Raw genomic sequence first — 25,019 nt, 5'->3', positions numbered from 1 at the left:
CTGTGTTCAGCCTGAGCACAAGCATTTTACACTCATCCTATTTTTTTTCAGATAATTTGTAGTCTGCCTCTTTCAGCATTGGGCTAGTTTGTTAATAAAAGGAATGCTAACTAAGATTGTAACTGTGAGAATGTACATCAAGCTTGCAAGATTCTCTTTAATTTTTTCCTAGAAAGGTCAGGATTCAGCACCTTACAGCCATGTATAAACAGTGATTAGAAAAAGGGGTGATCATAAAGATAAACTGCAGAAACAGTTCAGAAATTTAGTTTTACATACTGCTTCATAGTGCTTTGCAGCCCTCTTTAAACAGTTTACAGAGTCAGCGTATTGCCCCCAACAATCTGGGTCCTCATTTTACTGACCTCAGAAGGATGCAAGGCTGAGTCAACCTTGAGTCGATCAGAATCAAACTCCAGGCTGTGAGTAGAGTTGGCTCCAATACTGCATTGTAACCACTGCACCATCATGGCTCTTTGATAATCTTTCTTTTCAGTAGAAGAATATCAGCTTACACAAAAATCCATATCTGTTTTGTCCTACACTTATCCAAGATCAAGTAGATCTAAAGCTAGTTTACGCCTCCAATTGCTGAGATATTCAATTACATTTATGCAACTATTTTTGATCTCTGCCTTCCCATAGAGAGGACAGGTGGGGAAGACATGGTACTCTAAATGCTGGGCAACTTCCATTGATCTTGGCTCTTGGATGTATTCATACTTGGCTTAGAGTGAAGGATCATTGTAAAGTTACTAGACTATCTTAAAAACAGGTTTCAATTTTAGACTTTTTTTTCTTTTTGATGAGAATTACATATTTGGAGGATTGTTTAAACTCCTCTTTGGCGGCAAAAAACTCCACACATAAATCCCCTTATAATTATTCTATTTCCAAAATAAGAAGATATTACAAGACTGATTCTACTTCTGTTTGTAAAACAGCAACATACAACCAAGAAGATCAATCATGCACCAGTTTGTGAATAATGGGAGACAAGCAAACAATAATCTGACAAACAAATTAGTTGCCCGAGAATGGAATAAACATCAAAATTAATCTTGTGGCTTTTCTTCTCCTGAAGTAATTAATATTTTATTTATTTATATTCTGCCTTTATCATTTTTATAAATAACTCAAGGTTATGAATACACACAATACTTCTTCCTCCTTATTTCCCACAACGCTATAAGGTGAGTGAGAGCGACTGGCCCAAAGTTTGATGATGATGATAAATGATTGATATTAGTAAGTTTTTCATGGATGCATGTGTGATCTGTAGAGGCCATGGATGCACTAATGTCTATGGAAATTCTGTCATCCAAGTCATGGTTGTCCCAAAGGTGTGTTTTCAAAAGGCAACTGGACTTTCTTGTTTTTTCCTTGAAGATGTTTTGCTTTTCATCCAAGAAACTTCTTCACCTTCCAAAGGTGAAAAAGCACCTTTGGGATGCATCGTATAGTTGGAAGTTATTTATCTGGCAATAATGCAACAGAAGAAAACACTGGTAGGGAATAATTGCCATTCTGGAAGATTATTAGTTCGGATATAAGGAAATTCAGGTTCTTTATTATGCTTGAATTAACCTAGCAGGAAAACCTATGGATATCTTCCAACTTACTAGTCAACTTGCACTATATTTTCCAGGGTTTTTTTTTAATTCATAGGGACTGAGGCAACCAGAATACTTGTTTGCAAATTGCAGATATGTTTCCAGAGCACGTATGTATCCTTTGTCAGAATTTCCTTTAACAATAAGAATTTTGACTTTTAGAAAGCGTCAGTTGAATATCCAGTGGACTAATAGTTATTACTGGACTTGCGAATGGAGTACAACTCTTGAAATTGCTCCATTGTAAGAAAATAATACCATCTCTTGAAATGGGTGTGCATGCATAAATGTAACTGTAGAATATTTGATAATAATCATTTAGACAGGTGAATCAAATGAGCCATGGTGGCGCAGTGGTTAGAATGCAGTATTGCAAGCTAACTCTGCCAACTGCCAGCAGTTTGATTCTGACCGGCTCCAAGCCTTCCATCCTTCTGAGGTTGGAAAAATGTGGACCCAGATTGTTGGGGACAATATGCTGACTCAATACGCTTAGAGAGGGCTGTAAATCTCTGTGAAGCGGTATATAAGTCTAAGTGCTGTTGTATTGCTATAAACAGAGACATGCACCAAATCACGAAATTTGCCTCAAATTTCTTCAAATGCTTTCAAATATCAATAAGAACCATAAATATAAGCACTTTCTTCCCTCCACCAAAATAAAAATGTTAGTATACATTATGTCTGCTTTCTCAGAGCAGAATAATAAGAGGCAGTTGAAGTTTCCTGTAATTTTTAATAGCTGTATGAAATTAGAAATTTGGGCAAATCTTTTTCCATATATTAAATATGGAATATCCATCTATATATGTAAAAAAATCCCACTTCTACACAGTGGAACAAGCATATGAGCACAATTTTCTGTTGTATCTTGACAATGACATAATGAGAGTTTATCCTTTCCCAAAAAAATAACAAGGCAAGACACACTATGCATGAATAAAATAATCCTTTTATTATTGTATTTTTAAGTATAGTTTTTGCTCTTTATGGAAGAAGAGGCAGACTGGCATGACACAGAATGTTACTCTCCATCTCCTAACACAGTATTCCCAATCTCAAGATGTGTGGATTTCAATCCCACAGCATTTTGGCTGCAAAATTCTAGAAATTGAAATCCATATAACTTAAAGTTGCTGAGACTGAGAAACACTGTCGTAATATGTAGCTTTGTTGACAGTAACACGTTCTAAGTTGAAATGCTCCTCTCTAAATCTAGTAGGCTTTAATCAACCAAAACCCACAATCTCTTCTTGAGCCTGGCATTTATCTTATAGACCTGGAGTCACATAGTGAATACATACCACAGATTCCTGTAAACATTTCCATTATGGTAGCCATTATGCATAATACAAGACACTTGTTTTATGAGGGGGTAAAACAAACTTTTCTGGGGAATACATTTTGATTTTTTTTTCATATAACCGTTGACCTGCAAGAACATTAAGACCATGGCCAGTCACATGTTGAGGTCACTGAAATGGATGGGACAAATAAATGCAGACTTGGGTGGAGTTGAGAAATTCAGGGGCAAAATGGGAACAAATCTTAGTACATCCATTTTGTTCCTTATTGGGATAAAAAAAAGGGAATCACATCACCAAAAATCCACTGCTTAGCTATAAATGTTAAGTGGTGGAAACTGTGTTTCTATTAGGAAACTGCATAATGGTATGGGGAGGGAGGGTGAAAGCTACATGTGCTCTATGGGTTAGGGTCTTCACCCGAACATAACAACAACCCTGCAAAGGACCTGGATTGACTTGTTGCAAGTTTACTACAGGCTCTCAACCAATCAGTGAGCAAGCACCATATCACATCAGTGTATTCAAAGGCCTGAAATTGTGTCAGCTGTTGTACACTTGCCTCCATATACACACACCTACGCTGTGGACATACATACATGCTTGTAGTCCTGTACCTTCCCATTTACCTATCATGGACAGTTTGAAAATTAATAAAAGTATCATTCCAGGAGCAGCATGAGAATATCAATATTCTCCAGTTTATTTTCTGGCCAATGAAGGTAGATTTTTCTTGGGGCATCTTTGAAACCTTGTTGGTGCAATGACACTGGAGAGGGATTCTTTCACTGAGATGTTTTTCCCTTCATGTTGCAAGGCTTATGGTCAATCCTGCCTACTCTCATTTTAATTCTCTACAACCTGCATCTTTTCTCTTTTTTATCCTACCAAGCATCTAGCCGCCAATCCAGTGCATCTATACACAGTAACATGATTTGAAAAGTGATGCCTAATACTAGACTGGAATCCACTGAAAATACCCTGAGGAAAAGAAAAATTAAATTGGTCACCACTTGAACCATGTAAATCAACTGTTCAACACATCTGAATATCAGGTTTGGACTGGACTTTCGAATTTCAAGATTGAACAAAAATAATTTTAAGAAGGAAATTCCACATTACTTGGATACAGTCTAGTTAGTAGGTTTGTCTTCATGTTCCCTTTCCCCCAGTTGATTCCAGTGGCCTGATCATACCAAATGAAAAAGCTCAGCTTGTAAACACACAGCTACATCAGGAGATGGTAAGAAGACAAAGTCAAACAAGAATCAAAATTCATACATTTACATAGATCAGTCATTTTTGTATACACAATAATTATATATACATATATGTATGAATATATATATATACACACACATGCACATTTACACAGATACTTCTTTACTGTGTGTATGCATGCGTATATATATATTTATATAACTCTTTTTTCAAATTACACTATCAATGTACGCAAACCAGGTGTACTGCTGAAAGAACAGCATTCATCAAAAATATCTTAATCTAACAAAATAAAACAAAACAGTTGGAGGTCATTAATATCTTGTTTACATTATCCAGTATGCCACATGACTTATTCAGGAGCAACACCAGTCACTGGGTCCAGTAATTCAAAAAATAAACCAACTTCAGAGGAGGCAGGACAATAGATGTTTATAAAGAAGCAGAGAATGACTAATAGTATCCAAGGATAAGGCCCAGGGATGGGATACATGAAAAAGGGAACATAAACTAAATACTGTAACATACATTAATCATAGCCTTTGTGTATTCTAACAAGGATGAATTTAATCTAAAAGTATTATAGCCTGTAACCAGTCATTAAAAATATCTCCCGGAAAAAAAAAATGATGGAGTGAAGATGCATATAAGTGAAAGGAAAGATTATACAAAGAAATCACTGTAATAATAAAAAAATATATAAATTTTGTTAACCAATGATGGGATAAACCCATCCAATGCAGGACACAGGTGATATGCACCATTTATATAAGGGGCTGGAGAAAAAGACTATTTCTCCAATTATTTAAATAAAAAATGCTAAAACCTGACAAGATTAGATGAATAAATGCAGTCCATTAATAAATAGCTTTTAAAGAGTGCTTTCACATATGATTTTCTAGGATACATAAATATTTTCACAGTTTACTTCATCGAAGTCAAGATTTTGAATCTTATTAGACTTAACAAGGAGATTAAATGGTCAAAGCTGATGTGAATTTTAACTCAATATTAGAAGAGCCACCTAGGTTTCAAATAACCATTTCTTAATCCACAAATAGCACCACCAACTCTTTTGTTTCTCTTTGGATTAAATGATTTTGTTAATGTTAATGTTTTGGTAACTGTATGTTGCTCATCGGAAGGATGAAGCTTGCTTCTTCTTCTATGCAAATTTTATTTACTCTTTACTGTATAGCTCTAGAATCTAGATGGTCCTATGGGTGAACTTTGAGGTATTGGTAAGGGAGGAAGTCTCTCTCTCTCTCTCTTTCTCCCCCCCTCCCCCGTGTGTGTATCATATAAGGAATAATTTTGAAAACTGGAGAAATTTAATTATTTCCACCATTCTCACAGACTGGTAAGAATGGAGTTTTTGCATTTAATTATATAATCTATAGCTATTCACTGATATCCCCCACAAGTCAATTAAGCATGAATTCCAGACCTAGGAATGGGATAATTTAGAATATACCTGCTATTTTCAAGCAGCTTTCCTGAATTACTGAGTGATGTTAAGTAACATTCTAAATTATATTTAAAAATAGGACATTATTCAAGACCCCAGTAGAAAATTCTTCCCAGTGAGTTTGCCAATATTGGTGGGAATGGGATATAGAATCTCATTTTTAAAACCTTTTATTAATTCTACAATTTTCTGCTATTTCTTAGTTTTGGGGTAGCACTCCTTGTTCTGGAACTTTATTCAAAAGTTATGTACATTTTTAACTTATAGCATATGTGCACAGAAATCTGACTGGCTTCTTCTTCTCATTACTTTTGCCCGATACGAATACTGCTATTACTAGCCTGTGCCAGCTTGTGAATAATTTAAGTGATTTCATACCTCATTAATAGCTATACTGTTTTTCTATCATGCCTTATATAAGGCAGTGGTTCTCCTGCTCCAGATGATGTAAGACATGCATTCTCTCATCTCAGTTAAGGGCACTCAGCACTGCTTCCTCCTCCAATTTACTGTATCATATGCTTAGCCGACTAAGTGCCACAATAAATGTTCTTTGACTGAAGGCATGGATTCAGTTCAAAAGCAGGTTTTCACTCACTGAAATGTAATTATCAATGAAAAACCCTAACAATCAAGCAGATTCAAGCATGGACATATTATTTCAGTTGCACTGATTCTCAGTACCTTACAACCTGCCTAGTAGATAATTGGGGATTTTTTTTCTCTGTTCCCCGTTTACCCTCATACTCTGTTCTTTATCTGCGAGGTTATCTCAGGTTCCTTCCTGCCTGCCTTTATTTTACACAATTCTTCTTTTGATACTAGTCTAAAGGAAGTAGCTGCTTCTCTAGCCTTATTCTCTCCATTCTCCAGGATCAAACAAATGACTTCTGTCTATCAGGGTTATGGACCGAGACCAGTGAGCAAAAAGTTAATAGAAAGATATACAAGTGTGTGACTCATTGTAAGCACCCTTAACAAAGACTAGGAAGAAAATGGGGATGTTTCAAGCTATGAAAAAGCATTATGAAAATACTCCTCAAGTGACAAGTGACTGCCTTTGTCCTGGACCAAGAAAAACCCAGGAATGCAGAGTAAGATCAAAAACCATGGGAGGCTATAAACGGCAGAGCAGCTGGAATAAACCAGCTGTTAAAGAGTGACCCTATTCTTGTTTAGCTACAAGATTTAACTAGAAAACTGATTCAGATAATCAGTTTTATTCATAAATGATACAAGATTTGCAATTACAAATGAAGATCTTTTTACAAGACTCTGAAATAAGCAGCTCAGAGAAGGGTGAGCTATAAATCTGCATGGGGATGAGATGTCAGAAATGACCAGACAAGTTGAAAGACAAAAAGTGTGTAGCCAGCCAGAAATGTCAATTATTTTGATCTTAATCTTCCTTCCAGAAAGGGGGAGACTGTAGTTGGTGTCAGAGTATGGCTGATGAAAGGACAGACAAGGCAAATCTTAACTTTATAATTTTTTGCAACACTCTGGGTGTAACTCTAACAGAAAAAAGTCAAAGTTCAGAATCAGAATAGAACTGGAAGGAACTTTGGAGGTCTTCTAGTCCAACCTGCTGCTGAAGCAGGAGATCTTATACCATTTCAGACAAGTGAATGTCTAGTCCAGGGGTGTCAAACTGCCGACCTGCAGGTTGGATGTGTTATGGCGAAACCGCACCCAATCCATTGCCGGCAATGGAAAAAAAGTCATGATATGTCACGACACATCACGTGACGTTATGAGTTTGACACCCCTGGCCTAGTCTCTTCTTAAAAACCTCCAGTGATGAAGCACCCACAACTTCTGATGGCAAGCTGTTCCAGTGGTTAATTGTTCTCAGTGTTAGGAAGTTAGTTTCCACCCATTTTTTCTTGTCCTGCCCTCTGGTGCTTTGGAAAACAAGTTGACCCCCTCCTCTTTGTGGTAACCTCTCAAATACTGGAATAGTGCTATCATGTCCCCCCAGTCCTTCTTTTCTCTAGACTGCCCATACCCAATTATTGCAATCATTTTTCATATGTTTTTGTCTCCAGGCTTTGTTTGCTCTTCTTTGCACTTTTTCCAAAAAATTCAATATCTTTTTTGTAATGTGGTAATGAAAACTGGATGCAGTGTTCCACATGTGGCCTTACTAAGGTTTTATAAGGTGGTACTAATACTTCACTTGATTTTGATTCTATGCCTCTGTTTATACAATCAAGGATTGTAATAGCTTTTTTGGCTGCTGCCGCACACTGCTAGCTCATATTTAAGTGACTGTCCACTAGGACTCCAAGGTCCCTCTCACAGTTACTGTTTTTGAGCCAGGTTTCCTAATCTATAATTGTACCTTTGGTTTTTCCTGCCTATGAGTAAAACCTTGCTTTTCTGTATAAAGCCCATTGTTCAAGTCTATCAAGATCCTTTTGGATGCTGAGCTTGTCTTCTGGGGTGTTGGTTATTCCTGCCAGCTTAGTGTCATCTGCAAATTTGATGAGTTCTTCTTTTAGTCCCTCATCTAAGTCATTTATGAAGGTATTGAAGAGTACTGGGCCTAAGATGGAACCTTATGGTACCGCATGGCTTACTTCCCTCCATGTTGATGTAGTACCATTAAGGACGATTCATTGGGTATGGTTTGTCAGCCAGTTAAAAATTCATCTGATGGTGATGCTGTCTATCCCACATTTTTCTAGTTTACCAAGAAGTAGGTGGTGGTCTACTTTGTTGAATGCCTTGCTGAAGTCTAAGTATACTATGTCCACAGCATTTCGCTGGTCTATTAATTTAGTCACTTTGTCAAAGAATGAAATAAGATTGGTTTGGCATGATCTATTTTTAACAAACCCATGCTGGCTACTAGTTATAATTTTGTTTCTAGATGTTAAGATCAGCTGCAAGGAAGAAGGTGCATGACTCACTGCAGCACAAGGAAAATGGACCATTAATAGTAAAATGATGAAAATAACCAAAAAGTCTCATTCTCTATCAGAGGATAGACTGTGTGTGGATTCTTGTGCAACATGCAAACCTAATTAAGAAAATGAAATATTTATTGTATTTGTCACACATTGGCTGTTTAGCAGAAGGACAAAAACTCATTTCAACAAGGAGAGATTAGCAAGATTGTTCAGTTTGCTCTCATTAAAGTCTATGACAAAGGAACAGTGTGAAGTAAAATTTAAAGGCAATTTATGTCTCTGTGTGTGTGTACCTCAAAATGGAGAATGATGAAAGGAACCCTCCCAGAAAATACATTGTTTGAAATAAACAGTGCTGTGGCTAAGGCAAAAGCAGCCAAACAATGCAGTCACATAACTTGTTTAAGCCCATGGCACAAAAGAATGTGATATAAGAACCCAGATGTTATTCAGAAATTTGAGTATTTAGCAAAATGATTGAGAATGCAACCACATGCAGCTCAGTTGAAATGCCCGAGAGGAAAGAAAAATTGATGAGGCAGTTCCTGGAACTGGCCCAGCCAATATTTGTAGGCCAATGAAGTAATGACAACAGGCAGAAACAAATACCTATTCATGTTTATAAACAATTTACTTTAGCTTTATAACTTGCTACCTGCTCAGTTTACGAAAAGAATTTAAGGTACGTATAAATGTCTTCGGTAAGCAACAAATTTGACAGAAAGCTCCAGGTTCTACACACAAATAATGTGGGTGAATACATGGTGGATAACATAAAAAAGTACTTGAAGGAACAAGGAATCACATGAAATTATTACGTTTTATATGCCAGAACAAATGGCACGGATAAGAGGAAACCTCTCTCTAAGAGAAATGAAGTTCATACTACAAGATCCAGGACTGGCAAATAATTTCTGGATGGAAGAAGTTACAAATGAAGGCGAATATACGCATCCCGGGACGATGTTGCAGGATCCAACATGGGTCGGTCACTGGGACGAGAGATTTTATCAGACTCGTGTTGGAGCCCATCTTCAGGGAACTTCTCTCTATCAGAGTGTGTCTTGACAGGATGCAGTGGAAGAAGTCATCACTGCCTCGTCTCAAGAACGCATTACTAATAAGGCCACAAATATAATGCCCCATAAGTTGTGGCATGGAAAGAAGCCCAAACTAGGGTATATTTGCCAGCCTATTACAATATTAGAGCATTTGGTTCTGAAGTCTAAACCTATGCATCAAAAATAAAAAGGACCAAACTCGGTATTAGATGTGAAATCCTGTTGCCTGGATACCAACAATACTGCAGGGATAGAGAATCCTGGATCTCTCCACACAAACATCCAGCATGACTTATTTTAATGTTCAGAATATACCTTGAAGGATATTCCTTACACCCGGATGATCAACCTGAAACCATTTGCTTCAATGGAAATTTTCATCATGCGCTAATTATTCAACGGCACATCAGATCCAGAAACACAAACTGAATCGTTGCAGCTGTGATGTTCAGAGAGATCCAGCAGCAAAGTTTCACCCTGAATATTTTCCTACATAACCAAAAAGGAACAGATAGAAGAGTCTTGTTTTTGGAAAGACATTGAGTAAGGGTTTACTAACAAATCTAAAGAATGAAAAAACCCCTGCAAAAAAGGAAATCAAAACATTTCACAAGAGTACTTGAAAACTCATTAAGTGACCTGCAAGGAAAGAAAATAATAGGATGAAAATGGGTTTTCAAGATCTAATGCAATGCAGAAGTGGACGCCCAGCGCTGTAAAGCCACAAGGCAAAGGAATATATTAAAAAATATGGAGTGAAAAAATGAAGATCTGGTGTTGGGAACAGAGCAAGGAATTGCTATAGGAAGAGAAAAGTTTACTCAATTCTGAGAAAATAACTCAAAATAATCTCATCTTGATTTTGTCTGGCATAAAATGTGGTAGAGAGAAATTCTGTCAGGACTGCAATATACAGTACTGCTATTTTACTCTACTACAATAAAGAAATCTCTGTTGCTTCTGTTTTTTGACCTTGGTTATTTCAACAGACTAACTAATGAAAACTATGCTGAGACTTTTGCCATAACACTTCAATATAAACACTGCTCAGTATAGCAACAGCTGGGAATATGCAGGTGCATCACCTTGGTGTAAAGTTTGCATTTCTGCATGGAGAAATCAAGGAAGACATCTATGTTGAGCAGTCACCTGGTTTTGAGGAACCAGGAAAGGAAGACTTACTGTGCAAACTTCAGAATAGTACAATATCTGTGGTCAAAGCAAGGAACAAGAACCTGAAATTTAAAAAAAGCTTCCAACAAGGTAAAGCTGGCTCTTTATTACAGATATAAAAAGAAAGATGAAATTCCTTTGGAATGATTTAATTATATGCTACCACAATTAGGATTTACAAGAAATAGCACAGAACCTCAACAAAGAAATAAACATGAAAGATCTGGTAGCATGTCTTAACATTCTGGCATTGAGATAGAAAGAGAGAAGGATGGAAACTACTTCCTTAAACAGAAACAAAAAATAAGGGATCATCTTCAGGGTGACTGAAGCCAATGATGCTAATATATCAATGGAAACAGACTTCCTGAGGCAAATTGCAAATCATGAGTCCCTACCTGAGAGAGACAAATACAAGGTGGAAGTTGTGGCTTGGTGAATGAACTGGTGAAAAGGCTGTTGGAACAGTAACTTCAATTGCACTGGCTCTATAAATCTCATGACCTACAATTGCAAGAGGCAATAAAATAGGAATTTTCTGTGTCTTTCCTGTTTATCCCTTACTTTGCCTACTCTTAATTTGTGAAACTGCTGCTTTCTGCCTGCTTTTGTCCTCACACACATCCCTTCTCTTGATTCTCATTTGAAAGGGATGTTACCTTGATATCACCTGTATATTTCTCTAATAAAGCCTCTTTGTGTTCAGGTTAAAAAAGGTGCCTAATTAGGCTCATTTTCCACTGCTCAAGTACATACAAGGACTTTCCTTCAACAACACCAAAAATACCAATTCACAATAAGTGCATTTCTTTTTCTGGTGCAATATCTGTTTAAGTGTATAAATGGTAATTAGTTTTCATAATTTTGCATCTCCTTTTAAGTTCCTGTACTCGGGCTAGAAATAACATTTTCTGATTTATCTTTGTATTTCAAAAGGGATACATTCACTCATGTCCCCAGGAATGCAGTTCAATTCCTCAAAAGAAGATGAGAGAAAGAAGCCAGTTCTAATGAGTTTTATTGGGTGTTCCTCAAGTTCAACAACCCCATCTAAACTCAAAAGAAGAACAAGCCACATATTTTAGTGGCATAAGAGGAAATTGGCATGGAACAGATGTTTTAATTCATAACATATCACACATGCCATATCTTTCAGTTACTGCAATTGTTCTGGATGATTGCTGGATGATCAATGTAGACTATTACAGCAAAAAAAAATGCTGACTGAGACTTCTTGGAAAGAACAAATATATCTTGTCTTTTGCTCTTAGAATAGAAATAGGTAAGAAATATACTATAGAGGGGTGAGAGAAAAATAAGAAATAAAAAACTATATTTCCTGTCTCCTTATTTTTGCTTGATTTGGTTTTTCAATGAGGGTGAATTGTATTTTCTCCAGAGCTTAAATGCTAGACAGAATAAGCCATTTGGAATGTTTCTTTGCTACATTTTATAATTAAAATCCAACCAATCAGAAGCCTTATTGTTTAGGGCTTTAAAGGCTTGTAGTATTGGCTTTCCCTTACAAGACAAGCCCTCCAGTGACAGTGTGGACTTTTCATATCTCATTTCTTTAAGAAACTAAAATAGCAAAGCTACCACAAAATACTTTTTAGAGATGTAATTAAAAAAATAAAAGATTGATTGGAAAATATGTTTGGAACTCTAACTGTGCTGAGTGAATGACTGTAGAGCAAGATGGCTACTTGGCTGGTATAGACAGATGGTGGACTGGAGAGGGTTGAATTCTGGCAGCACAAAGAGAACATGACAGAATTAGATAGACTCCACATAGTTAGCTGGATAAAGACCAAGTTGCCCGTTGTCTAGACGTCCTTTGCACCACCCTTGTTCATCTTCTTCACCTAATTTGGTTAATTCATCACCTAGGAAAATAATAATAAATTACAAATTGGGAGCACACGATCAATCTGATATTCCCTCTCTCAACTGTTTCCCTACACTGAGTTCTCTTGTGTATTTGATGTTGAGACACATATGTAAAACTAAAACCTATGTGGAAAGAAGCAAGAGGGCATGTGATTTAATGAGAAAAAGATCAGTGGGAAAAGAATATAATGTACCTTCATACTATGATTTCAAAAGACTGCCTTTTTATTAAAAACAAAATATGAATTTTTCTTAGGGCTGCGAAGTGCTCTGGGTTGTACTGCTGCATTTGCAGTGGTCAAAGTATCCCCCAAATGTCATGGCTACTTCAAAATGTTGCAAACAGGTGTTACCTCTGTGCTATTATATGCTGCAGAAAGATTTTTTTTGGCATCAACTCTGAAGCACTGCACAACCTTAGTATATGCAAGTGTAATATATAGTTTGCTACCAACTAATTTCCTTAAATAGATGCTAATGTAAGCTTAATTGGCACAATGACCCCATCAAGTTAAACCATGATTTTGTTAGCAATGGCTTGTTGAATAAATTACAATTGTCTATGTTTGCATATTGTTGTTTAGAAACCACAAGTTGGATTCATATTCAGTGAAATGACCAACTATCAAATAAAATGACTCGACACAAGAAGTAAGTGAAAATATTGGTGATACAGAAAGCCATTTTACCTTATATCTTCAATTAATGCGTATAAAAAACTAGTTTCTCACATGGCCATACTAGTTTGATAAGTTATCTCACAGTAACTGGCTCCTGTGGCTAATTGCTTCTACATAAATGACTTCTACCTATTGCTAATAACTATAATAAAGGGCACATTGTTCATGATCCCTGTACAAGTGTAGGAACTGAATGGCACTGACAGGTATATATGGTACTTCAAGGAATATATGCACAGGTGTCCTGTAGAAGCCATAAAGACATCATATGCATCATGATGTCCTCATGCAACTGACATAAAATATGTACTTTGCATTATTTGTGCGGTGATATGATGCACAGAAGGTTATTTCCTCCTGCCTCCTCCTCATCCTCATGAATACCGAGAGAGATACGGTCCTAAAATAGTATGTTCTATTTAATTTAATTTAATTTAGAGCCACTTTCTAACATTATCTCCTTTCTGTTCAGGTTAAGTTTTCAATCAGTCTTGAGAATTCCTCAGGCAGTGCTTTAGTAGAGAGAATGCATATGCTCAAAGAAAAAAACTTCTAATATCTAACGGGTAGCAACACTTTAAGGTCATTTGTGCATTAACTGCATCTATGAGGTAATTGCTAGCAAAACCAGCAATACGTCTTTCTTTAAGAGAATTTGCCAAAAGAGCAGGAGATTACAAGTATATGACAGTAGGAATGAGTGCATTTAAATGCACTTGATACAACATATTTGAGAGCTACAGCTCCCACTACAAGTAATTGAACAGGGCCCTTTTGCAATAAATATAAGAGAGTCAAAATTTGTATTAATATGACATTATAGATAAAAAAGAAAAGTTATGTCTGCCATTACTAGATTTTTGTTTCAGTTATATTTTTAGAATTTGCTAATGGCTAGAAAATATGCAAGTTGAATGCCTTACTGCAATGCACCCATTTAAGAAATTAAAGAAATGTCTTTAAAAAGACACTTTGATAGAAGACTTTTGATCTTTGCTTTCGAAAAGGACAAATTTCCTCATTACTTATTGAGCAACCTGAGCATACCACTGTTCACGCCATACCTGCTTTGAAGCTCAGCTCATCCTGCTCTTGCCCATCGTAATCGTACAGAGCTCGTACACGGACACCTTTCCCGGCTATTTCTTCTTCAAAGGAATTGGCACCACCATTGGCTTCACTGGAGTTGTAAGTGTTGCCACCCTCATCGTCTGACCACTCTGCAGCGTAGGCTTGGCCACGTTCATAACTGCTGACACTGGTAATGGAACGTGGCATTGTAAGAAATGATATTACTGCATATATCTCTGATATAACTAATTCTGTGGGATGACTGGAGATAGTGAGACTCTCGTGCATGATGCCCACATGTATTTTAAACATACTATCTTGCCAGTCTCAAACTGGAAATATCTCATATGCTTACCTGCCACGATCTCCTGCCTGTGCTGTTGCTTCCCCACCTCCACTGGCATTGGGTGTGTTGCCTCCCTCGTTCTTTTTAGGTTTCTCTCTTCGGTTTATTGTTTGTGTCGCATCTGGATTCCATTCCTGCAGATGAAAAAACGTTTACCTAACCCCAAAGCCTCAGTTTCCAATACTTCAACTGCACTATGACTCAGCTCCAGTCTTAAGAACATAATAAACACATTCTACTTCCTGTGGTAGTTTACCACGTGGTTCTGGTAAAACCAGAAGTAGGACATAGAAGCTATTCTGAAGTCACTTCAGTATTCAGAGAGGCAGAATTCCATTGTGGGGAGCAGCATCAGGGGAGGGCAATGTCTTAGGCTTTAGTTTTTCTAGACACATGGACCGTGGCTCTTTCAACCCTGAAGCTCCAGATATCCATCATGACTAATAGCCATGAATCTATAACCTACAGCTTGGCAGTGCAGCCATCTTTGGAGGCATCATCCTGTGACAGCTTCTTACTTCTAACTGAGGCCAGTTCATTGGCATCCCGGGGCCAGAGGTGTTGCGGAACCACCGAAGGTCTTCTTGTGCATCGGCCATACGAATGGTCTGCTCCAGCTCACGGTAGACTTTAGAATAGCTGCACGTTACAAAAAGATAAAGTAATAAAGACAGGATTGAAGTAAGAAACCACCATTAGACACATTAGACAAAGAAGCTTAGTGGCAGAGCAAGTAGAGAAACTTAAATGAGAATATTATGGCATAATCACCTTGCCATATTCACAGAATTTTAGTGATTTATACTTTTATTTATTGCCATTCATTCTACAACATTTAAATCCCATTTACTTTCTATAAACAAATTTTATATGGGTTCCATTATTCCTCCCAGCATTTTTTTCCAAGAAAAAATCTGTTAACGAGGGAAATGTTGATGATTCTGCGAGTGGTTTGGCATGGAAAAAGTTCTACTTAGGATTAGAAAATATTTCTGAAATCTTTAAACGCTTTATGCCTCAGAGAAGACAATAATGAGATTGTGAGATAAATAGACTGTATGTACGTAATCTGTGATAGTAGCCCTTGTATTTCATTGAATTAATGTATATCACATCGGGAGCAGCCAATGACCTTGGTTCCCATGGGATAAAAGTTTATTTAGACTAGCAAAGCACCTGGCAAACCCCCTCCCTCCATTCTATGTGTCAGCCTAAAATGAATAGGGAAAATGGCTACAGCCATGCTCATTTTTAGAGTTGACAGTCCAGCTCTTCTCAGAAAGAAAGAGTCTCCTGTAGGGGAAAGAAAAAGCAGGACTGTGATTGATCTATTACCGGATCCGGATTAGGGAGGGGGACAACAGCTTTTAATTGCCTGTTGGGAAACTTCCAATTTAAAGTGATGCCTTTTGGACTGCAGGGCCCCTCTGCTGTGTTTATGCAATTGATAAATCAAGTGCTCCATAATCATTTATACAAGGGGGGTTTGGTTTATCTTGATTACATCCTTATTTACACTGAAACCAAGTCTGGAGACACAAGTAACAATTCCCCAATACAAAGTTAAGAAATCCCACCCCTAAGGCTATATACAAGCAACTATGTTCCCCAATACATCTTCTTGGCGGGCTTTTTTAGCAACGCCCAGCCTGCAGTCTCGGGAGCAGATGATAGAAGACAAGAGTCCAAAAATCTCTGTAGAATCTTCAATAAAAAAAGGAAAACTGACCACTCAACTTGTTCTAATAAAGCACAAGGGGGCGCTAGCAAAACATTTAATGCTCCCAATATTGTCCTTTCTTATTTTAAAGATGCCTCCAGATCAGACTTTGAATCACTTTGTTTCATTCATGAAGTTTTACAGAGCTGCTAAAAAAATCAACTTCCACTTTTGTGACTCCCATATTTTTTTATGGGAGGTGATTATTCCCCCCTCACACACATAAACATTAGATTACAGAGAAGATGGAGCAATGTTCAGAGCTGGCTTGGCTGCTTTAGTTTTTATGTTTTTATAAAAAGCAGAATAGCAGAATAATAAGAATAACAATACAAAGACCTGCAAATAGAAATAGAACGACTATGGCAAAAGCAAGCATAGGTAGTACCAATAGTGATAGACAGTTTGGGTGCAATCCCAAACAATTGGAGCACCACTTGAACACCATTGGCATTGACACATTCGCCATCAGTCAATTGCAAAAAGCAGCTTTACTAAGACTTTTAACATCATTAAATACCCACCTCTCCCTATTCCAGGTCTTTGGGAAGGGACTTGAGAGGTGGATAAAAATGCCAAATCCAGTCTGAACATCTGGCTGACTGTGCGATGAATAATAATAATAATAATAATAACAACAACAACAACAACAACAATAATAATATCATCATCATCATCATCATCATCATCATCATCATCATCAGGAAGGCTTACTGACTACTGGAGAGACCAAACTGGCCTACAAGAAAGACCAAATGAAGAAGAGAATGGAGGCATGGGAAGACAAAGCCAGTAGTCATGGCCAATACATTAAAAAAAAATAGCTGGGAAAGCAGATAATAACAAGACCTGGAAATGGCTAATAGCAGGAAAGTTGAAGAAAGAGACCGAGGGACTAATTCTGGCTGCACAAGACCAAGCCTTAAGGACAAATGCATGCAAAGTCAAAATTGAGAAGACAGCAACAGACAGTAAGTGCCACCTATGCAAAAAAGCTGTAAAAAAGTGGACCACCTGGTAAGCTGCTGCAAGAAGATCGCACAGACTGACTACAAGCAGTGGCATGACAAAGTAGCAACAATGGTGCATTGGAAGATTTGCAAGAAATATCATTTGCCTGCAAGCAAGAACTGGTGGGACCATAAAATAGAAACAGTCATAGAAAATGAAAATGTTAAATTGCTCTGGGACTTTAGAATTCAAACAGACAAGCACCTGCCAAATAACAACCCAGACTTAACAATTGTCGATAAGAAAGACAAAAAAGTCTGAATAGTGGATGTGGCAGTGCCTGGAGAAAGCAGAATAGAAGAAAAAGAACTGGAGAAGATAACAAACTACAAAGACCTACAAATAGAAATTGAAGGACTGTGGCAAAGGCAAGCAAGGGTAGTACCAATAGTAATAGGCGCCTTGGGTGCAATCCCCAAACAACTGGAGCACCACTTGGACACCATTGGCATTGACAAATTCGCCATCAGTCAATTGCAAAAGGCGGCCTTACTGGGAACAGCTTCCATCCTGTGACGATATCTGTAATACCATCAATTCAAACATCCATATCTGCCTATCCCAGGTCCTTGGTAAGGACTCGACAGGTAGACAAAAATGCCAAATTCAGTCTGAACATCTGGCTGACTGTGTGATGATCATCATCAACAACAACAACAATAATAATAATTCTACCTGCTGTTCTCTGCCAGGTTCAGGTGTCGCTTGATATCTAACAGCACCTCTTTCAGGAAATTAAGCCTCTTCTCTTCAAACTGCTGGCATTGCTCAAAGACCTGTTCCATGCTCTCCATATACTGTGGAGTGCCCTTATTCACCTCCTCCACAACCTTCTCATATTTCTCCAGAGCCTGTCCAGGTAACAAAGGGAAATAGATAAGTTTCCTTGAGTAAGGCCACTGCTCAATCCTATCCATGTAAGATTTTCTAGGTAGGTAGGCATGCATTATTTTGCTCTTTTAAATATAACATTGATTGACATTATTTATAGATTGTCCATAGAAGTAATAAATAAAATAAGGCATAATCCCAAATAAACTTGCATAAAGATTTCAATTATGAGTTTATTCCATATCAGCACTGAATTAAAGATTAATCTCAGCTGTAATTAATGTCAGCTGCAACCATCTCTATTGGAAGCATGCTTTAATATTGTTCCTGGAACTTGTTATACAAATAAGAAACAAAGTTCCAAGTTAATTCTGAATTTAGAAAATGCAGTCACCATGTGTGAACTTGTGACAGTGTCACCGAATAGCCTTTGGATGGGATTTCTGTTTCAGATTCAAAAAAGAAGGAACAGCAGCTGATATGGAAAGTAATTATTGGGCCTTAAATAATACACATAAATAAATAACTGCTACAATTTAAAAGTAAATTGTACTTTCTGAGGTGATCAATATATCTCGTCTACAGACAGAAATGTATACATTTGATATGTATGCTTACATCTTCATCTATATGTAAACATGAAGATGACTATTTTTCTTGTGTGCAGTTATATATTTCTGCGTGTGAGAGTGATTGTGTACATAGATTGTTGCTTGTTCATATAAAAAGATGAGCATTAACTTTGAGAGTTATTTTGGTGAAGGTCATTCCTACCTTTTGTACATCTTGCCTGCATTTTTCCACTTTGTCTTGAAGCTTCTTTTGCTGGTCTGGAGTAATAGATTGCTCGGCTTTGCTATTAGCTTCCCGGGTCATGGCGAGTTTCTCCTCTTTGCATGCCAAGTGATAGACTTTCTTGGCTGTTTCCAGCTGGTTTGAGAGACAAGAGAAAGAACCCAGACAAATTATTTCAGAGAGTCAGCATAAGTTATCAAATCCTTACCACTCGTGAATCTTCTGCATAGAGATTATAACTAATGTTCCCCACTCTAGCACCCAACAGGCAATCCCTTCCCATTAGAAATTCTCAAATTTCCTTAATGAAGTCTATGACCTGGGGTGATCTTGGCTGGAGATAATGGGAATTGCAGACCAAATCATCTGGAAGGTACCAAATAAATAAAATATTTTTAATAATAACTGTATTATGAGATGGCTTACTATGAGATCACCATAAACTGAATAAAATACATGGCCTAGTTTTCGTGTTTTAATGTATTGACATACTATATTTCAAAGTTTGCTTAGCAACTATGAAAGTTCTGGATTTAAAAATTTGGAGAAATTGAGAAGCAAAAATATGTAGTTTATAGCCATGAACTGAGCCATGCAGGTTGATAGAAAGTGATAAATATTATTTCCATAGGGATATCACCTCAGCAAGAAACAGCAACCAGTCAATGCTGGCTGATCTCAGAAGCTAATTAATTTATACTTGGATGGGGGAATCACTGGGAATTCCAGGGCTATAGATTAGTTTTTTAAAAAAGAAAAAAAACATATTTTGGAAGAATATCATGGCCTACTACATTTGTATCACTGCTGACAAAACTGTAGGGCTGCATTTTTTAGGTACTAAACTCAACTTGAGAGAATTTTTATCATTTTTATCTGCATATAGATATTACTTCATACAGTATCTAAGGATGTAATCTAACTCACAGTTTTCATGATTGCACAAGAGGCTGATGGGTTCTATGAAAGACTGGAGTGTGGGGAAAAAGGTTCAGCTGAATGCAGCCAAACTAGAGCAATATTTCTCAACCTTGGCCAATTGAAGAGGTGTGGACTTCAATGACCAAGAATGAGAAATTCTGAACTAAAACTTTGCCTCTTGGTCAGAAATTCTAGGAAATTTTGTTTTTTCTTTACTATTAGGTTCTGCAATCTGGAAAAGTTTGAAAGCTCCTGATCTAAACCACAAAGAAAGGGGCTTCTATAAATCGATGGCCCAACACTGACATTTCCTTTCCATGTTACATTAATATTTTCTTATTATACTGCCTTGGTTATCTTAAGAATCAACAGACATGTTTTCATCCCATTGCTAATTTGCTGCCCCCCCCAATGTATAGGATTCTGCATTGCAGCTCCCAAAATCCCAGTGAGTCTGACAATGGGAAGTTTTCATCTCAAAATAACTGGGAAATATCAGGTTGGAAAAGTTGTCAATGAAAGAAAGGCTATCTCAACCTCTGTCCATGGAAATTGATGGATTTCTTTCCTTTGTAAAGTAACTAGAGTTAAGAGATCTTTTGTTATCTTCTCTTGTCCACTCCTTCCTACCTCCTTCATCTTCTTGGCCCAGGGTTTCTGTGCTTTCCGAAAACCGTCTTCTGCTTCCTTGGCCTCCTTGAAGCCTCCTATGATCTGTTTGTGGAAAGCATCCTTCTGCCAGTTCTTCACCTTTTCAAAATCATCGTTCAGTAGGCTATTCTTAACTTCTTGGTGTAACTCGCTGACTTTGTCAGCCTCTGTCATTATGGCCATCCATGCCTTTTCCAAACTGCCATATTGGGGACCTATGCAAAAACATTACCAGTAAGGGTGGGATAATGGCTCAGCATCCTGAAATAACAGCCCATTTTTTCTGTACAGACTGAATGCTCCTATAATGCATTCAAAAGTTGACAGACTGTTCTACTTTATTAACAAATGAATTGTCGAGAGAGCTGAGAAGCCCACAGTGATGAAGCCTAAGGGAGGCTCTCAGAACGTCTCAGATACCCTAGTTACAGATTTTGTGATCATTATTTGTGATTGTAAAAGATCCAATCACTTTATGTGACTCATATTTACTTATACTGATATTTAAATGAGTAATCATGAGAGCCACCCTAAAAGGCATAAAGTGGAAGATTAAATCTTCAAGGAGTTTATTTTTTAATAAACAACATCATGGCTGCTTTGAAGACTCAAGAAGTGGTAATGGCAGATGGTTAAATACTCACTCCTCCCAGGATTCAGTCCCTCAGTCCTCAAAGCAATTGCAAGAGCCTGTGGTTTATGAAGCTAAACATTGGCAACCTGCTGCCCTCCAGATGTTTTGGATTACGAAATACATAGCCCCTTGCCATCGATCATGCTGTCAAATCTGATCGGTATTCAAGGTGCAAAAGCTTGGAAGACATCAGTTTGCTCATACTAATATTCAATTGCCTGAACAAAATAAATGCCTATAACCTTGCTCCCTTTCGTTATTCCTTCATCATGCAGAAAAGGATAGCATGCTACTATTGGATATGTACTGCAATATATTTACAAGTAAGATTATAATTATATATACATTTCAGCACAAGGAAGTTCTACTGAACTGGATTGGGTTCTTAATAAGCATGCATTTCATTTAACTGTAATATTTAACGAAACTTGTGAACTTCTAGTAGTGCTCTGGCTCATTTTGATTGAATGGCTTAATAAATATATTACATACTATTCTTAAATCTGAATTGTTTTATTGCAATAACCTTGGACCACACTTTTATCTGGAAGTAATATCTGTCAAAATTAAGAAGTGATTGCCTAGAAAGGCCCACAAAACTGCCTTTAAGGAAACTTGGAAACTTCAAATATAGGATGACAACAGTTTATGAACAGTCATGCTTTCCTTTTAAAGTAAATGAAAATAACTGAAGGAAAAAAACTCCTTGGGGTCTCTTCTCCCCCATATTGTCCAGGTTAAACCAAGAGAAAAAAAACTGATACAATTGTGCAGATTGCAATACCCTCTCCCTTTTGCTTTTGAAAAAGCTCCTTCCCAGACTACTCTTTTTCTATGCTATTACAAGGAAAAGAATACCTTTTTCTATCAGTTGCCTCCACCTCTTGGCCCAATCAACCAGCTGCTGAGCATACGCCTTCTCAATCTTGGCTCGTTCATGGACACAGTTCATCAGATCATTGCAAAGCCGATATCCATCATCAATCCGCTTCACTGTCCGCTTATAATTCCCCACCTGCCAGGCACATGAATAGTTGCCTGGAATAAGTGACTGGCTGTAGTTCCAGGAATCATCCTGGAGGCCAGGTTGGCTCAGGACATGTGGGGGGGAATGCACCCCGCAGGAAGCATATGCACCAGAGGGTGGAGAACAGGAGAGGTAGAGAAGAAGAGGGGGCATTTGATTTCAAAAAAGGAAAAACTCTTAAAAATGTGATTGCCGTGGGTATTCTTCTGCCTCTTTACAGAAAATTCTGAGTCTGACTCTTCCCTTCAAACAACAGATACCTGATAGATTAAATTTGTTGCATTTGCACAAGTACTGGGAAGGAATCAGAAAGCTTACTAAGAAAGAGCCTCAGAATCTGCTACCTGATGTAGCACTGGGACATTTTGCAGTTATTGTAATGTCTTAGAGCTCTGCCATAGTGCAGAACTAAAATTCAACCATTCTCTTTTCAGCATGAAAGGTATATTTTTGGAGTAAAGAGTACATTTCCTGATTCCTCTCCTGCAAAACAGGGAAAACATTTTTTTGTATGTGCTCACAATGATTGTGCAATCTGCCGCTGTGCCATTCTCCTCTAATTAGCCTGAACTTTTTGCTCTTTCATCACAATGATTCCACTTAATTAGAAATCATTCCATGAATGCGACCTTGCTGAATTTTTAACCAGCCAATCAGGTTTGGCTACCTGGCAAATTAGGATGACTAAGAATGAGAGCAAAGCCAATGCACTTATTTTTTTAACAACTTCAACGTAACTTTTACTAAGCATAAATTTACAACATCCCTCTCTTCCTAAATGGCCGAATATGGTCTCCTTTTTGATCAGCAAAATTATTTATCACTAATTTATTATAATTATTTAAGTATATTTTACCTTTTAAGGTAGAAATCCTACCAAAGTATTTCATAAGTTAATGGTCATAAGTAAAAATTATTATTGTTGTCATAATACAATTTCTAGAATCCTTCTCAGTAATAACGTTTGTCATTTTGACATGTATTTCAGTAGACTGAATGTGTAGTTTTTGAACATCTGTTTTAAAAAGAAACAACTGATTGCCAAGACCTGGATGTTGGTGGTGCAAACCAACTTTAATTTGAGAAATACTCTGCTATCAAAGGCGTTGGTGTATCTAAAGCACTTTAGACCCCAGCAGGAGACAGAAATGTTTGTGGCCCATCATTTCTTTCGTTCTTTCTGAATCATTTTAAAGTATCTGTTTATAAGATCTCTTTCTCACTGCAAAGTGATGGAATTTATTAATGCCAGCTTCAGAAACATCACATCTAACATGCTGATCAGACAGAGGGGGACTGTTCAGGAGATCAAAAAGGCAGAATGCAGCTTTTTTTTCTTTGCGTCTCCTCCTCCTTGTGGAGAAATCCTCTCTGCAAGGACTTCTCTAGAAAGCTTCTGGAGGGAACAGGCAAGGACTTGAATTTCTTTTTTCCTGTGGAGGTTACATGTCTCTGATATCAGGGGAAGAAATATGAAAAATCTCATAGAACCTTGGAACCTTCTCATGGAAGCTTTCTAAAAATATTTACTTTTTGAAGTGACTGTGTTCCCTAGTTCCTTGGGGTTTCAGCATCCTCAAGAGCAGCGGTTCTCAACCTATGGGTTGCGACCCCATTTGGGGTCGATCGACCATTTCACGGGGGTCGCCAAGCAAGGCTGTCTGCCATTTTTTTCCCCTTTTCCAGCGGGTGCCTTACCTCCCTTGAGCTGGGCCAGCTGGTGGTCGGCCTGCTCCGTCTCTGCCGCTTGCCAGCTACGCCTCGGCTGGCGCAGGGGGCGGAACCACGCATGCGCGGCGCTCCCGGGCAGGGAAAGTCCTCGACTTATGACCGGTTGGGTAGTCCTCGACTTACGACCGGTTTAGTCCTCGACTTACGACCGGTTTAGTCCTCGACTTACGACCGGTTGGGGGTCGCGGCATTAAAAAGGTTGAGAACCACTGCTCAAGAGGAAAAGCTGTTTTGCATTTGGCTGGCTCTTACTAAGTTAAGTCAGCCAATCATGAACATTTTTTCATGCCAAGGGGAGGTCCTTACCTCCCAGAAGCTGTCAGTTACTTCTTCAACAGATGCCACAGATTCATCACAGGAAGTTGACATTGTTTGCGGCCCTGGTTATTTATCACCAAGGGGTCAGCCACTCTGCCAACAGGACCAGACCTCATGCACTGCAAGGAAAGAATACAAATATGTAGGAGAAATAATCACCTGAATTTTACCTGGAAACAGGCAGAGGCTTTCTGGGAGACAAAATGCATGATTTTCTATTATCTTCCCATTTATGTGAACCTTCCACCTTTTGCCTTATGGTAAATAGCACCATGTTCTGAAATATATTTTTTTTTAATTTATCCAGCACACCCTTTTTTCAAACATTTTCTCTCAGCAGGAGACAAATCTATTTGTCTGGATTTGTCTTCTCCCCCCCCCCCAGAGGTCATTTATTAAGGGAATCCTTTTCAATGTGCATTATCTTTCAGAACAAGCAACAAGGGACATAAGATCTTTTTGCATATCAACAGTTTCCAGGCATAATAAATTAAATGCCACCATGTCAGATAGTAAAAGCTTAAAAGTAAAACCTGAAGAACTTATTCTGACTTTCTGGAAACATCTGCTAAATAAGAAGCATTTCATAAAAAGAATTTAGAAATGTTTCATCAGTTACAAAAAATAATTGTACATGA

General features: G+C 37.7%; 1 protein-coding gene across 1 annotated transcript; it reads right to left on the bottom strand.

Moving 5' to 3' along the window:
* Positions 1-12,469: 12,469 nt before the first annotated feature.
* Positions 12,470-24,452, bottom strand: PACSIN1 (protein kinase C and casein kinase substrate in neurons 1). Its single transcript, XM_015821092.1, has 9 exons — positions 24,370-24,452; positions 22,164-22,320; positions 20,651-20,886; positions 19,079-19,234; positions 18,149-18,324; positions 15,261-15,381; positions 14,752-14,876; positions 14,390-14,583; positions 12,470-12,641 (listed from the first exon to the last, which is right to left on the bottom strand). The coding sequence occupies exons 1-9, from the start codon at positions 24,430-24,432 to the stop codon at positions 12,532-12,534; spliced, it is 1,338 nt and encodes a 445-aa protein (XP_015676578.1). The 5' UTR covers positions 24,433-24,452; the 3' UTR covers positions 12,470-12,531.
* Between the last annotated feature and the right edge of the window lie 567 nt (positions 24,453-25,019).

The sequence above is a fragment of the Protobothrops mucrosquamatus genome, unplaced genomic scaffold (assembly GCF_001527695.2).
Source record: "Protobothrops mucrosquamatus isolate PMUCROS unplaced genomic scaffold, P.Mucros_1.0 scaffold1248, whole genome shotgun sequence".
NCBI classification, from domain to species: Eukaryota; Metazoa; Chordata; class Lepidosauria; order Squamata; family Viperidae; genus Protobothrops; species Protobothrops mucrosquamatus.
The sequence above is the reverse complement of the archived record's forward strand: the minus strand, read 5'-3'. Positions and strand labels throughout refer to the sequence as shown.

What these genes read in the sequence shown, in the direction of transcription:
- PACSIN1 (XM_015821092.1), bottom strand. Translation starts at nt 24,432, where the DNA reads ATGTCAACTTCCTGTGATGAATCTGTGGCATCTGTTGAAGAAGTAACT. An exon ending in TGAACTGGCCTCAGTTAGAA is followed by an intron (nt 14,877 to 15,260) that starts GTAAGAAGCTGT and finishes TTTCATCTGCAG; the next exon opens with GAATGGAATCCAGATGCGAC. An exon ending in CAGGCAGGAGATCGTGGCAG is followed by an intron (nt 14,584 to 14,751) that starts GTAAGCATATGA and finishes TTCCATTACCAG; the next exon opens with TGTCAGCAGTTATGAACGTG.